Source organism: Ochotona curzoniae, unplaced genomic scaffold (assembly GCF_017591425.1).
Source record: "Ochotona curzoniae isolate NIBS_2020 unplaced genomic scaffold, NIBS_Ocur_1.0 contig_2723, whole genome shotgun sequence".
Taxonomy (NCBI): domain Eukaryota; kingdom Metazoa; phylum Chordata; class Mammalia; order Lagomorpha; family Ochotonidae; genus Ochotona; species Ochotona curzoniae.
Window position 1 is genome coordinate 12,868,390 of NW_024465573.1, and position 17,245 is coordinate 12,885,634.

A 17,245-nucleotide genomic window follows, 5' to 3' on the forward strand; every position below is an offset into this window, starting at 1 on the left:
GAGAAAATGTGATATATGTAAACATGTATTTATCTTTCTTTCTCTACACACATATACAATGGAATATTACTCATCCATAAAAATAATGAAGTCTTGTCTTTTACAACTGAACATGTACAACTGGAAGCTATTATTCTTTTTTTTTAATCTTCATTTTTTATTGTTCTGTTTCATACTTGTTAGTGTAACACTCCATGTATTTAAATCTCCTTTAATTTTTTTTATTTTTTTAAAAATTTTTAAAATTAATTGTGTTGTATTATGTCACACAGTTTTATAGGTACTAGGATTTCCCCCCACCCCTCCCTAAACCCTTCCCCCATGGTGGATTCCTCCACCTTGTTGCATAACCACAGTTCAAGTTCAGTTGAGTTCTTTCATTGCAAGCATAGAGTCCAGCCTCTTATTGTCCAGATAAGTTCAACGCTTGTTGGGGAGAACTTCTCTGGTCTGAAGGTAGAGCCAGCAGAGCATCATCCTGATCAATTAAAAGCCCCAACATAACATCAGCAACAATTTATAACGTTATGGAATTAATTGACATAGTATTGAGTAACCAATATGTTAATAAAAATGCAAGTTCTTAACCACATCCTGTGACTACTTCATTGACATTTCTATTTTAGTTTGTATACAACTGGGTTCTATACATCTTAAAATGGCTATAGATTACTGTTCAGCTGTCTTGTGTCTATTTTCATTATAATATTTAGCATTTTATAGCGTTGAAGCATAATTTTGCTGAACCTGTTTTTTTGGCGGGGGGGTTAGTCTTGACTGGCTTATAACTCTAATAAGACATATGTCAATATTTTAGCTGCAGAACAGTTTTAGGAGAGGTGTGCAGAGAAATCCTCAATGCCCTAGTGAGGAGTAACTAATATTTCATGTCTTCCTCATACCTGCTAGGATGATGGAGGATTTCTCCGCTCTCCCGCCCCATTACGAAATAACATAGGGTATTAAAAGTATATTAGGTTTTACAATTCTTTGATGTAGATCATAAGCAGTCTGACTCACATTGATTGTTGGTTTGTTGGTTACTTCACAATATCTTATTGTATGTGAGATAGGCTGTTTGAGGTTGAGATAATATATAACAATTCACAGGTACTATTTTTATATTGACATAAAACATGTTGTATCTAATCTTTTGGGACTGGCTCATTTCCCTTAGCATTATGGAAGCTATTATCCTTAAGTGAAATATGCTAGGCTCTAAAAGAAAAAATCTCATGTTTTCTCTGATTTGTGACAGCTAATATGGAATGTCACAAAAAAGTACACAAATGAAATGGTCATTTTGGGATATGATCTCTATTTTTAGCCCTTGTTTATACTTGTGTAGAATGTAGGTCTTCTTATTTTTTATCTGTTGAATATTATGATCAGCCACAAATTAAGCCTGTGAATATAGATTGGATTAAAACGATGCCTTTACAAAAAACTGATGGGGAGAAATGAAGGAGGAAACAGGAGAATGAGTGAAATGTAGTTATCTTCTTGGAACTGAACCTATGATTATATGAAATCTGTTTTCCTTATATTAATAACTTAAAAATAGGCCTTGGGATTAATGGTTAAATTCTAATTGGGAAGTCTGCATTTTATACTGAAATGCTTGGGTTTGAGTCTCAACTACACTCCTACTTTCCACCTTATGTAGCTGCTAGGAGGCAGTAATAATGTCAAGCAAGTGGGTCCCTGTCTCTGACAGGAGAGGCATGGATTACATTCCTAACTGCATCCTAGATTTAGCCTGGTACAGCTCAGGACTTTGTAGCACCTTGGAGAGTGAATGTGTGAGTGGCAGCTCTTTCTGCTTGTCCTTTCTGTCTCTAGATAAATTTATTAAGTCAATAAAAATACATACAGAAATACAAGTAGCAATATAAGAAAAAGCAAGAAATATCAGCTATGCAAATGTTGATTTAACAGCAAAATCACATGAAATTTTGTCATGAATCTTTATAAGTGACAATTGACTTCTATGCCTTGAAACAGAGAATTCACTTTGAGAAATTAAAATTTCTCCTATTGAAAATTAATTAATATCAACTTTCATCAGTCTAAACAAATGAACTAAATGTTTAAGCACTGCAGTGCACAAGCTAGTAAAGCCTAATTACAAGGCCATATTGAATATCTAAAATATGAACATTCTGAAATTAAATGTGCCATAGGTGTAAAATTTATACTAGGTTTGAAGACTTAGCATGATCAAAATAATTCTGAAGGAAATCTCAGTAATTTCAAAATATTTGCTGGATAATTAAAATAGATATATATTGGGCTAAATAAAAACAGTATTAGTTTTATGCAATTTCTTTGCTGTTTTTATATGGCTACTATAATTTTAAATAATACAATAATATATTTCTCTTCTATAATATGGGCTTTGAATGACAGAATTTTAGTTCACTTTCAACATGGGTTCAGAAATTCAATTTGGATTTGTTAATTGTGACTTAACAATAACCTTAATATCTGCAAAATATAAACTATATATATGCAAGAGCTATAAAAGTTAATTGAAAATGTATATTATGAAAAACCTGTGCATGGATATTCAGTTTTTGGAATCAAAGTAAACTCATATGGAGTGTCTGTCTATAGAATTGTCACTGTACTTACAAATAAGTTATCAACATAATCTGCATGCTAATTATTAGGCAGATAGAAGATATTTTCACATAAGTTAATTGACAAAGTAATTGTCATACCATATTCAGTACTTTACTTTCAAACCCTACAATGGACAAGTGTTTGAAAAATTGGTTTCAAAAATTTACATATTTGAACCATTCATTTTTCAAATCAAATACCCTTATCATGTGTCTAGATAACAAATTACCACCACCAGGCCCAGCAGCATGGCCGAGTAGCTAAAGTCCTCACCTTGAACGTGCTGGGTTCCCATATGTGTGCCAGTTCTAATCACAGCTACCCTGCTTCCCATCCAGCTCCCTGCTTGTGGCCTGGGAAAGCAGTTGAAGATGGCCCAAATACTTGGAACCCTGTACCCGCGTGGGAGACCTGGAAGAAGTTCCTGGTTCCCGGCTTCGGATCAGCTCAGCTGTGGCCGTTGTGGTCACTTGGAGAGTGAATAATTGGACAGAAGATCTTCCTCTCTGTCTTTCCTCGTCTCTGTATATCTGACTTTGCAATAAAAATAAATAATTTTTTTTAATTGCCACCACCTTAGTAGTTTAAAGCAGTATATACTTATTTACTTACAATCCTAGACAGAGGTCTGAATCAACATTTTTGTTTTTGTTGTTTTTTTTTTAAGAGACAGAGAAAGAGAATCACCACCTATTGGTACATCCTGTAAATGCCCATAACTCCTGGGTCTGGAACAGCTGAAGCCAGGATCCAGGAACTCAATCCAGGGAGATGTCATGAACCCAACCACTTGACCTCAGGCTTTCTGGGTTTGCATGAGTTGGCTGGAATCAGGAGTGAAACTTGAGTTGTACCTGGGACTTGAACCCAGGTACAGAAATGTGGGACACAGATATCTTACCAAGATGCTAACCAATAGGTTAATTGTCCATCCTAAAATCAGCCATATGGGCTAATCATCAGAGAGTTGGCAGCACCACACTTTCTCTGAATTCTCCTGAGGTAATGGTGTACCTTGTTTCTTCTAGATCTGGGTGGCTGTTGGCACTCCTTAGCATATGGCCCCTTTGCTCAAACCTATGCCTCATGGGTCACATTGGTATCTGTTCATCTGACTGCATCAAATTTCTCTCTGCATCTCTCCTATAAGGACACCTGTAATTACATTAGGTGTTCACTCCAATAACTTCAGGTAATATTTTTAATCTTGAATCTTTAACTCAATCATACCTACAAAGTGTTTTCCACACAAAGTACTATTTAGAGATTCCATACCTGGGATATATCTTGGGGAACCATATTGAGCCTAGTATGAACCCCAATGACATGGTTTTCATCTTCCTTCCTTCCTTTTTCTTTCTTTCTTTTTCCTTCTTTTCTTCCTTTCTTTCTTTCTCTTTCTCTCTTTCTCTTTCTTTCTTTCTTTCTCTCTTGCTCTCTTTCTTTCCTTTCTTTTCTTTCTTTCTTTCTTTCTTTTTTCTTTCTCCTCTTCCCTTCTTAATCCTTCCTCTTCCCCTCCTCCCTTCCTTCCTTTTTTTCCTCTTCCTTTCTCTTTCTGTCTCTTCTCCCTCCCTTTCATTTTCTTTGTTTCATGATGCTGTTCTATAGGCTCTTGGATTTCCTCTTTTTCCCTTCCAAATCCCTCTTCCTCCACTGATTTTCCCAATTTTATTACAATAGTATAGTTCTTCAAAAAGAGTCATGAATTCATCATTCTATTGTGATTTTCATTTTCCATAAAGCATTCACAAATGACTGCTTTTTGCACACCTCTCTAATTTTATTAAAGCTGGATGAACACAACCAAAGTGTTTATGTGCAAAAAATGTGCTTTAAGAAACTTTTAATTGATTGCTGTCAAGATCATGGTAATGAGATGCAGGTTTCATGTTCTCACAGCATCCTGAGCTCCCTGCTCTGCTCTGTGTTTTCCAGCAATCTCAGAAACTGGAACATTCTGAGGGGATGATTTTCCTCATTTGATATCATAATAAGTATTTTGTCTCCCAAAACAACTTATTTTGGGCTAACTCTTTAACCTGGAAAGCAATAAATTATAACCAAAGTGGTTTGTCTGTCCCAAGAAGATTGACCAACCAGTGGTTGTGTACACATAATCATTATTTAGAAATTCATCTTCAACTAATTGATGTTTTCAAATTGTATGTCCATGAATTTTACATGTCCATATAAATTGGGCACATAAATAGTTCAAAGCATTTTTGCCCCGCGTGGCAGCCTAGTGGCTAAAGTTCTTGACTTAAATGCTCCGGGATCCTTTATGGGTGCTTGTTCTAATCCCAGTGGCCACACTTTCATACAGCTCCCTGCCTGTGACCTGGGAAAGCAGTCGAGGACTTGTGTGGGAGACCTGCAAGAGGTTCCAGGCTCCTTGCTTCGAATCAGCTCAGCTCCAGCCATTGCAGCTGCTTGGGGAGTGAATCAACAGACAGAAGATCTTCTTCTCTATCTCTCCTCCTCTCTGTATATCTGACTTTGCAATAGAAATAAATAAAACTTTAAAAATAGTACAAAGCATTAAAATAGTCATCCAAATCATTTCAGAATGATTCAGTTGAATGTAAAATTTGTGAAGATAATGCAGAACAGCTATGTATCATCAGCTATGTAGTCCCATTATTTTTACTTTTTCTCAATATATTTAGAAAATATGAAATTCCCTGCTTTAATTTGCATTCCCAAGTGAAGAAAAGGACAACGAAATTATGTACAAAGCTCTTCTTTTCCACCACCATCCAGTGATTAAGCATGCAAATCATATTACTTGCTAAAAAGTTAAAAGCTACTGGATTCATAACTTAGTCCACATACTAACTGTTTTGGGTCAGGAATATTTTGCCTAAGATATTGACACAAAAAAAATTGTGACTAATATTACTACAATAAAATGCTACTTTTCTTCTGAAGTATTGTCATTTATCTGAAAGGTAGAGGGAGAGAGAAATTTATTTGAAAGACAACAAGAGAAAGAGAGAGAGAGAGAAAGTTCTATCCAACAACAACCACAGGTATTCCATCAACAGGGGGTCTTTCACCAGCCAGGGCTGGACCAGACCAAAGCTGAAAGCAAACAGTTCAATCTGGATCTGCTATATGTGTGAAGGACCCAAGTCCCTGGCTTTCACCTGTTGCCTCACGGAATATTCATTAGCAGGAAGCTGGAATCGAGAGCAAAATAAGCACTCAAACCTAAGCACTCTGGCATAGCATGCAGGCATCCCAAGCAGGCACTTAACCACTGTATTAAATGCTCATGCTTCAAGCTTTACTGATCACAATAATAATTTTTAATGAGTGATGTAGCATTTATCTTTACATAGTTCTGTGTTCTGTAACAGCTCAAACAACGAGAGATGCTTTCTGAAACAAATATTAGAAAAAACAATTTGTATTCATAATTTGGTCCACAGGGCAGAATCTTAAAATTCACATTCTTAAAAAACAAAAAAATTCTAGATCATTTAACAATGGCACTCCTCAGCTGTTGACTGGTCCTGCATTTCTGCACATAACTAGTTTCTCTCTCAGCCAAAGCCTAGGTTTTAAAAGAGCAGAGACATTGAACTGGTTGAAGTGTTGCTGCTCCATAGGGCTTCCTCTAAAGCTCCACACGTATCAGATATGGCAATCAGATTTGGTGAAAAGCAGCAAACTAAAGAATCAAAAAAAAAAAAAAATAGGGCTCTTACATAAATGTAATGGCTCTTTCTGGAGTATTTAAATCATCTCCCTATATACTAGATTTAAACTAAATTTCAAGTAATTCATTCCATTCTAGTTTTACTTTCTGAAAATTAAATAAATGTTGGGCCCAGTGTGGTAGGCTAGTGGTTAAATTCCTCATCTTTCATGTGCTGGGATCCCATATAGGTGCTGGTTTATGTCCCAGCTGCTTCACTTCCCATCCAGTTCCCTGCTTGTGGCCTGGGAGAGCAGTAGAGGATGGCTCAAAACGTTGGGACACTGCACCTGCCTGGGAAACCCAGAACAAACTCCTGGCTCCTGGATTTGAAGCAGCTTAGCTCTGGTCATTGCAATTGCTTCATCCAATGTTTAATAACTTGATCAATGAAGCTTTTCTTATGGTAAATGAGCACTTTACATTCAACAACAACTGCCTCGTATTACCCTTTATGAAATAACCTAGTACAAACATTTGTCTATGAGGAGAATGAAGTTGTGTTAGCCTTTCCTTAATCTATATTCACCTTTTCACTTTTTCTTTTGAACTGTTTAATTAAGTAGTACAATTTTCAGGTACAATTATACACACAGAGGTCAGATTTGTGGTCCAGGAGGTAAAGCATGCACATGGACACACGCTCCTATCCAAACTGCTCCACTTCCAACTCCATAATAATAGTCTGGGAAAGCAGTAAGAGATGGTCCAAGTGTTTGGATCCTTGCCATTCATGTGGGAAACCCAGATGAAACTCTAGTCTCCTGGCTTTGGCCTGTTCCAGCACTGGGTTTTGTGACCATTTGGGGAGGGAATCAGCTTTGGATGCTTTCTGTCTGTCTGTTTCTCTCTAATTCTTTCACATCAATAAATCTTTGCAAATTTCCTGAAATAGTGATATTGGAAAGGATGAACAGAATCCTAGCCAGTGTTGTACAGAAAAATTTGGGTTTTAACTTTTAAAAAGACAGTTGAAATTTTCATTACCATCAGTTCAAAATTAACTCAAAACATCATGTTTAACTCCAAGGTTGCATAACAAAATTATTCTCAAAATTTGTTTGGAAATAGATGACCAATTCTTCAAAACAAGCCAATATTTGTGATGGAAATCAAAGTATCTGTTACATGAAAATACCTGAGAAGATTCAGAAACAGGAATAATTATCATATTCCCACAAACTTCATTGTTATTGATCTTTAAGACATAATAATACAGACTTATCTTATGACCTCCTCAATTCCATTTTCCATACTGATGAATGATACAACAAACACCCAATAAGAGATCACCCCTGAAAACAATCTTAGATTCAGCATTTCTCCTACTCATTGGTATCCAATAATGAGAGGATCCATGTGGTCCAAAGACTGGCTACACAAGAGGGCACTGATTTATCATTCATCAGACTTACTGCATTTTCCCATGTGCCAGTTAATTCAACAGATGAATATGCTGAGCTGTACTGAATCATTTAGTTTCCAACACACAGCAGCGATTGTACCACTGCAGGTTTTAACACAGAAATATGGAATAAAAGACAGGCCAATTCTGCCCGGTAGTGGTGAAATTTTTGCCCTAAGTATGGTAGCAAATCTGTTCCTTTACTGCAGTTTGTTTAAAAGCAATTGTGATGTTTTCTAAAGAAAAAAGGAGGAAGGTGTTTTGTTTCAAGTGCTTATCATCGGATAAATAACCTAATATTTTTTAAAGTATTTCATATACTTATTTATTACATACGAAAGCTTTTTTGAGTACCAACGGAATCACCCAGTACGGATTCCAGACCCTGAAAATGTAACTTCTGTGCTAAGTAAAGAGTCAGAAGTGCAAAGATTTGTGCATAAGTAACAATCAGGGCTTTGGGAAACATACGATCCTCTGGAGAAGAACAATGAGAACCCTGAGAATGTGAGGGTCAGAATCAAAGGAAACAAGTCATTACTTGAAGGGCAGTCAGGAAATTCCAGTTAAGAGACACAGACAAAAAGAAAAGGAAAAAAAAAACAAATAAATAAGAAACCACAACAACACAAGAAAAACAGAACATATGTATGTATTCAATATCTATTTTTAAAATTATATTCTGAATTTTATAACCAAAAATTTTGCAGCCTAAAACTTAATATAGTATGACATGACCATCATCAAATATTCTTTAGTTTTCCCTCAACAGTATATACCACAATAGAATAAAATCTTCATTATATTTTTCATTATAACAGAAACAGGAAAAGAATAAAAGAATTAAGGCGTCCTCAGTTGTGTTTCTCCAAAGACTTCTAAATAAGTTCTGTATTAATTTTTGGTTTATTTCGTCACCACTCCAAATTGGTCATGTAGGAGTAGGAAATATGAGGAACACTATCAAGATCAAGGGAAGAAAATATTTCAAGGAGAGGTGGTCAATCACAAGAAAACTCACCCAAGGCAACTTAGCGGAAGGGCAGGAATGATCTCAAATGGCAGAAGAGGAGAGGGAGTAGACAAAGAATTTTGAAAAGATTGAGGAATTTTATGTGATGGCTCAGTGAGGAAGAACAATTAAACTAAGTATATCTGTTGTGCTTGGTGCAAAGAAACAAAATCACATTTGCTGCTGAAGCTGGAGCCAAAAGGCAGGAAGCAGATAAAGATGGAAGAGCAGTATACTGCCTGAGTAGGACACAGGGCCAAACGAGTCAGAAACAGATCACACAGCAGATGGGAGAGGAGTACAATGCTGTTGGCCACAGACTGACCAGCACCAAGTGACGTAACAGTGCTGTTTCCTCCCTGGTTCTGATGTGATAAAAGTTTACCCTAATGCTGTTATTGTTGTTTATCAACCATGTAATTGATTCAAACATGAGCTTTGTTCAACTAACTCAAGAAAGCGGCAATAAAACTACCTAACAATATCTACTATGCTCATCAATTTCATCTATCGTAGTATGAGCTCATGTTAATCCAAGATTGGTTATTCTGTAATTATACAGTTGCTTTTATTTCATAAACAAAGAAATACACTTTACATTTATTTTCTATGAACCTCATCTTGATAGGATCGGTTCCTGATTTCAATTCAAGAACATGTAGATTCTGTGCAAGCTTTGGTCTGAAGGCATGCTTTTGCAAATAAATTTTTATTGGAACACAGTAGCAGCCACTCGTTTGTGCAATTCTATCACTGCTGTTGTACTACAAGGGCTGAACTGACTGGTTGCAATAGGAACCATTTGGTCCAAGACTTTACAAGTTGACTCTCTGATCCTTTATTTAAGATGGATGGCAACCTCTGTGTCTGATCCAATCCACTGATATTTTTTTTTCATTTAAAATACACAATTTTTATAGATGTGTTTTCTATGTCTTCACTTGAATTAAAGAATTCTGATTCTAACAAATTCTGTTTAAAAGTGACAACAAATCCTGTTCACACCCTTATAACTAACACAAATCTTTGTAACATTAAAATAATGACAATGGTTTCTTACTCTGGAGGCTGCATTTGCTGTTTATTTTTTGTTTTATTTTTGTTTTTGTTTCTCCAATGAGGTTTTCATGATAATTACTGTCAAAATGTCTGTTTTAAATCATTGTGTACATAAACTAACACCAATTTCAATTTACAAACTTGGTAAACCATTCACATATATACTCTGAACTTTACAGATAGCTCAGGGAAATTATTTTAAGTCAAACACCTTAGTGAAATACACCACAGGAATTCCTTAGAAACATATGGAGAGGGGTTGGGCCTATTTTCCCTTATTCAATAAAAAACCTAAGTCAGTTGTACTTGGCTAGTTCTTACAAAAACTGCAAAGTCTGGAAGTAAAAGAGGGGGCAGAAAAACCACTAGCTGTCACTTTTTCAAACTTGCTCTTTTAAGCCTACTACTGCATACTCCTATTGTGCCACAGGTAGAGAATCTACATATACACGTGTGATGGAATTATACAGAAAGCACAGAAAAAATTCCCTTTTAGTGTTAGTACTCTTTGGATCTTTTGAATGCATTTGCATATCTGAAAGCTTTATTTAGTCCTTGAGCAGATTTTTTTGTGTATCTGTAGGTTCTTTTGGTTGCATTTTTCATAGTCGAATTTTCAGAATGTCTGCATTTAATAATAGTATGTTGTTACCACTGGTTATTCTTATAATTCTTATATTTACACTTTAATGATCTGTTGTTTAATTATGTATGACTTGTGACTGGATTTCAAATACTGTATAGGGAGGTAGAGCATTTCTGCTATAGCATTTGTCTGGGAATCTTTCCTTTTTGCCCATATAGAGTATCTCTTTGGAGGTTTTTGCTGAAACTATTCTTCCCTTGAAGTTAATGTGAAAATGCTCCCTCTGAAATTGCACTAATTCTGAAATATAGACATTTTGAAGTAATTTAAGAAGCTGCCAAATGACCAGTTATTTTAGCATTTATATTAATTTATTAAAACCTTAGCTATGTGAACAAAATAATACCTACTGCACTAAGCAATAATGGTGGGATCCTCCAGGATGAGACGTCTCAGGATATCATGTGGCACTGTGCACCTAATACTTACTTCTGTATTGAAAAGTAACTCAATGTATTCCACTAATATATTAAAATAAAATAGCTCACTGAGTGTCCACACCCCATGAGCAGAGGGGATCTAAGGAAGACCATTCCTGACTATAGCACTAGGCTTCAGGTACACCTCCATCCAGCATTCAAGAATAGAGTGGGTCATGTCTCTCTCCAAATTAATTCTTGGAATGATTCTCACTGTTCCTAGCACAATGGCCAGTCTCTGTGACATTACTTCTCAGGCCTTTCACTAGCAGAAATTTAGCCCCTGGGTTCTCAAATCCAAATCCCATTTAGCTGACATTCTCTCTACTGGGAAGCTCCCAATTCCTTTTGTACTGTCCTTGACTTCTTAGTTCTGATTCATTGTTCATTCCTCAGCTTAGATTTCACTGTTCCTCAATTCGTCCAGTCTTGTATGTCAGTGCATTTCTTCACTGAAGCACTATGGGAAAACATCTATTTTGATGGGAAAACATCTAGTTTGATGGGAAAACATCTATTTTCAAGCAAAAATCTTTCTATAAACTCAAATACATGACACAGAGGTGTGGAGTTGTTCTGTTGGTGAAACCGCAGAAAATTTGAGGTTACCCGTGCTCAGTCTCCTCAATATCTGAGGATGGCCTCTTGAACACTTGGAGAGAATGTTAATATCTTTTAGAATACATCTGAACAAAAAGTGTAGCACAGTAGAACTAACACCTAATTGAGCTCCATGGTTCACTGAACTATACTATCCAAGAGGGCAGGAACCATGTATATTCAATTCATAATTTGCTAGTTAACCAAGCTTATAGCACAATATTTAGCAGATCAGGATATATAACATGATCACTTAAAAAATGATCAATAGCCACAGTGGATGTCATCAGCAGAGTTCAGGATAAAGACATGGCCTTATGCTACCTTTTATCTTTAGAAGTCACTCCACATCATGCAAAGAATAACAGGAAAGCAGATAGTTTATATATTTACTTCCACCCTAAAAGTGAATCCTTGATGAAAAAAGTCAACATATTACTTAAGTAACACATTATAGATGATATAGAAATGCCCTATGCCTGGTTCACCTAAAATAATTTCTTATTTTAATAAAAAAGAGATCTTACTAAGATATTCAGGAACTGTCACTTTTACATTAATCAGATCGCTTCGGCCAGAAAGTTCAAGAGTAAATTGCAGTAGATGATTTGCATTATGACTCAGCTCTCAGGGTCAAAGACAAAATCTGCATAACCTTCCAGATCTTAGAATGATTTGGCTCTGAGGCCACACAGATTCTGGCTCCTGCCTGGCAGCATGCTAATACTTAGGATTGGTCGTTAGCAATCAGTGATTCTGTGGGCTTTGCTTCATTGTTCAGCCCTATTGTTCTAAAGCAGTACAGGATTGCTTTCATTGACTGAAGAGTAAATTCTGTAAACAAAAATCATTGTCATTCAATGAACTGAAAATGGTCACTTCTGTAACTCTTAGTGGCATCCTCCACTTTATAGTGTCCAGACACCTGGCTAAACACACTCCCTAAAAAAGGCTCAGTTATAGAATAACACTCATGGCACAGGTCAAAGTCAAGTTCCATTTAAAATATTTCATTGCCTCTGTACATTCTAACATTGTGACACTTTAAAATCTTCAGATTTACACAGAAAACACAGCACAGAAGAACATAAGATTTAGACAGTATTCTGAATCTGAGCTTCAAGACCCCTTAAAAATAATGTGTTTATAGTGTCTTCTGTTTTCTTGTCTTCCTTTTAACTTTGATCTTTGCACCAAGGTCAATAAGCTGTCACCAAAGATGGCAATAGAAAGCCATGTTCTTTAATAAATAAATTTGACTGCTTTAAAATCTGAGACAACATAATTGCAAAACTGCAGACATGTCAGTAGACAGTGACAATGTAACAGACAACCTCAAGTCCTGACATATTGACTGAACAGAACAAAATTTAGACTCATTTGCCACCAACACGTACGCTTTCTGAAAGCAACAACAACAAAAAAAGAGTGCATCTGTATTCTCAGTGCCTTATACAACTACATTTTAAAATAAAGTAATGTTCTCAATTAACTTCTACTTTTCCACTTCTTGATCTGTACTCCAAACAGCCCCCCACATGTGTCCAAATGCTATTAAAAAATCACCAACTATATAGCCACTAAAAATAGACACATAAACACAACTGTTGAATCTAGGTTTTTCTCTCTTGTTCAGAGGCTGAGATGTATATCAAATTCAACCAGTTTGAGCAAGGATCCATAACAAACATGAAACAGAGACATGTATTCTTTACAAACACTGTGAGTTACTATATTTTTATGTTTTTCTGCTCTCAACTTTTCCTCCTTGAGACTGGAACTACATTCAATCATCCCTCACCCGCTTCTGTGGGCCACTTTTAGCCACTATGCTGGTGGAAAGACTCTGCATCCCACTGCAATAAGAATACATTGTGATGCTGTATTCTGGGATGTGGGAGATAACAGCATGCCAAAATCCAATAATAGAAGATGACTATCATTTAGCAACCCCAACATCGTATAGCTCCATGTCATTTCCTAACTGCAAGTGTTATATTGAACTATTCAATAAAGCAGAACTAAAACAAGTGTTTACGTTAAGCTGGATGGGTCCAACATAGCTCACGTCCTGCCAGCACACCTGCCTTCTGGGTCTTCTTTTGTCGCCAATATTAGGCCACAGTTAACAAGGTCAACATGAACAAATGGGCAACATTTATTCATAAATGAAGTATGAAGACAGTTCACATGCATAAAAGGGTCACTCAAGGTTTTGTGTATGATTTCCAATAATTCATAATCTAAGGGTCATCTCTTCTAAAGACCTTAAGTCTTTATGTTCTATATTTACCTGGATTATATTCCCCATCTTTGTCATCCTACATTTTACATTGTGTCTATCTAGTAAGATACTGCCTTCTTTAAGGAGACTTTAGGGAACCAGGGGAAAACACATTTAAAAAGCTTAAAACCAGAACAAGCAATTGATAAATTTTTCAGTTCTTTCCTTCTCCCTGTTAGCTCACTCATTGTCATAAGGCCTTCTAAAGATACTATTCTTTTACTGAAGCTCTGAGGAAACGTTTCTCAACCTTTTCTTTAAGCCAACACCCTTAAAAAATGCTTTTAGTCCTTGCTTTTTCCATCTTTCTTCTCTCTCCGCAATATCAGTACCATAGATATATGATGCAGGAACGGAAAACAGCTGGAATAGCTAAGATATTTTCACTACTTAAGATCCAATCTTATGCCTATGGAGGCAATATTTTCTTCTTCTCAGGATGTATGCTCATTTTGGAAAAAACAGTTGCTTGGAAATTCTCCAAACTAATATTCCATTGTAAGTGTTAATTATTTTGCTTTATCTAAATTAATGTTTAGGTCTAACTGCTTTTTCATTCTCCTTAGTCTTGTTTCTAATATGTAATTGATATGGAAGATGATATTAAGCAATCTAATAAAACTGTGTGTGTGTATTTGTACTGTTAGTAACTGCGAAAACAACTTTAGCTCAACTGTGAAGAAATTGAGGGTAGATCTGAAATTTTTGATGAAGCATTGTATCTCCCATATAGGCAATGTATACCTATAAAGTTTTAAAAGTGGAAACTAAAGTAAGATTGTTCCCTTTCCAAAAATAGAAAAACAACAGAGTTTGGTTTTAGTCAGCATTTTGGACTAATGGCAATGCTTACATACTTTTCATAATCTGTCCTTGGCTTCTTGTAACTGGTACTTAGGAGAGTAAGGATTACAAAATTACAGCCATGAAGTCATGCAAATTATAAGCAGCATTTTACTCCATGCAATTGAAAGGGCATATCAAGAAATTAACTAGAAGATCTGTGATCCCCAGTGGAAACATTAAAAGATAAAACCATAAAAATGAGGTTTAAACCTACCTCATATTTTTAAGTTTAGTAAAACCGTTTTGCTTTAAGAGGACAGATTTTCAACACTTAAATGCTGAGATATTTAATATAAAACATTATTACAAAGTGACTGTGGCTTCCTATTTCACTTCAAGAGACTAACTACTTTTTCCAAAGTCTGCTAACTACTTTTCCAGAGTCTACTTGTCATAAAGTGCTGTTTTTCTTCCTTCAAAGTTCAAAACTCTTCTGGTGGATTTCAGGTGAACAGTGTACCAAGAAAGAAACTGATCAGGCTATAAGGTGGTTTATACGAACTTACCAACTCAGAGAGTTTAACATTCCTAGCCAAAGTGACACTATTAAGAACAGCTGTGTGTGTGTGATACTATTTGAAACAAGCAAGAGTGAAAACACTGAGATAGGAAGAAACCAAAAGTCAAAACCAAATGGGTCAGTTCAGATCCACGGGAGTAACAGCTGCAAATTGTTGGTAACATCAACTGCAGCTGGGAATTGAAGAACAAACCAACTTTGGATATCAGTGCAGGCCCCAGAGAGCAAATAAACTCAATTTTGAATCCCTGGGACCAAGTGACCCAGGTGTCCTGCAGAGCAAAGGAAAACAAACCTGCCTGCTGGAGACCTGGCTTAGGATGGCTGCTTCAGTAGCTGGATTCCTTGCAAACAGTTGGAACGCCTCCAGGGCGAGGAAACTAACAGCTGAAGCCAGCTCCCCCAGGGCACAGAGCTGACTCCAAGGCTCCAGGCCCCCAGACCCCAGAGTTTCTGAGCCAGGCTCAACTCCAAAGGGAAAGTCACTTCAAGGGCTGAGAGGGCAGCGCCTGCCCAAGACTGTGTCCTCAATATAAATAATGTATAAATAAATTGCCACTTGGCTCCAGGTACAATCTCTCCAGTGAGTCCCATCATTCTCCATTGTCACATTAAAAAAAAAAAAAATCAATCATTCATTCAACCAGCTAAAGAATACCACTGTAGAGTCCCTTTACCTACCACAAAGGGCTGATCTTTCAGGTTAAGAGCTTGACTGGGGGGCAGCACTGCCTACAATTTTCTGCAAGTCTGGGATGAGGAGCTGCATCCTGACAGCTGAGACTAATGAACACCAGAAAGGCTTCTCCGGGGGTGCAGCGAGATGACCACCTGTCTTGTCCTTTTCCACCCGCACACGTCCACTTCTCCTCACTCCCATCCCACCACAAGGGCACACGAGGCAAGCGTAAGATTCCACCTACCCTGCACCGGACGTTCAGCCTATGTTCATATAAAAGATTCCAAAAGGAGGAAACATACAAGCAGAAACAACGAGGAGAACAGCAAACACTACTTTTTAAAAATTAAATTAAAAAGCGTCTCTTACCATCTCGCCTGAGATTGGCGTTGCGTAAAGCTCTGATGGATGTGCTCTGAGGAGTGGCCGAAGTGCAGAAGTTTACGCAGACTAGCAGATACACGAAGATGAGCCGGTGCATTTGGGACAGGCGACCTAGGGTCAGTGCCGCTCTGAGAAAAAGCCGCGTTCCGCTCCCGGGACACACGCCGCGTGCTACGGTGCAGCTCGCCCCGCGCTAGCCGGAGCCGCCTCGCTAGTGGCCGAGCTCGCCCCAAACTTCCTGCATGCTGAACTTTCTGAGCGCCTGTGGGAGCCGCACTTCCTTGTGCTGGTTCTCAGAGTTGATAAACGGTGACGGGACAAACAACAGGTTGACGTTGGTTTGCCCCCTCCCGGTGGCCAGCGGTCGCAGCACAGGCTGCAGGCAGCGGGCGGCGCCGCGTCCCGCCCGGCCGGCGAGCGCCTCAGGGGCGTCCTCCCACCGCGATGGCTGAGGCGGCCGAGGGGCTGAGGCGGCCGAGGGGCTGAGGCGGCCGAGGGGCTGAGGCGGCCGAGGGGCTGAGGGGCTGAGGCGGCCGAGGGGCTGAGGGGCTGAGGGGCTGAGGGGCTAAGGGGCTGAGGCGGGTGAGGGGGCTGAGGAGCTGAGGGGCTGAGGCGGCCGCCCACCCCCGCTTGGCTCCGCTGGGAGCAGCCGCGCGAGCACACGGTGGCGCAAGGCCCGACCTGCTGTGGTACCACTGAGCATGCCCAGCTTGACAAGGGGCCAAGATTCTCATTGCCCTTGGCTTTACCTTTTGTTGTGGGACCAGAAAAGGAATTGGGGGCTGGGGTGGCAGCGAGTGGCCATGAGGAAGTGAGAGCAGATAGAGTCATCAGAATTCCTTCAGAATTTCTCGCCCTCTTAGAGGACACGGGCCTTGGCTCTGTGGATTGGGGTTTGAGGAGGGGCCTTTCTTTTTCAGTAATCACAGTAAGCATTCCACTTGGTCAAATGTGTTCTGTATCTGTGGTGGGAAAAAAAAAAAAAAAAAGACTTGAGTCCAGATTTGTCTTTGGGCTCCTAGCACTGTGACCTTAGATGTGGCAAAAATAACGTGTGGAGGCGAGG

The 17,245-nt window shown here is 38.2% G+C and overlaps 1 protein-coding gene across 2 annotated transcripts in view; it reads right to left on the minus strand.

Annotated features, from left to right (window-relative positions):
• PDGFD (platelet derived growth factor D) overlaps nt 1–16,276 on the minus strand; it is a 217,046-nt gene extending 200,770 nt beyond the window's left edge. For both annotated transcript variants that reach the window (XM_040977235.1, XM_040977234.1), the window contains exon 1: nt 16,165–16,276. In XM_040977235.1, coding sequence (XP_040833169.1) covers nt 16,165–16,276 — 112 coding nt within the window. The remainder of the gene's footprint in view (nt 1–16,164) is intronic.
• Nucleotides 16,277–17,245: the final 969 nt, after the last annotated feature.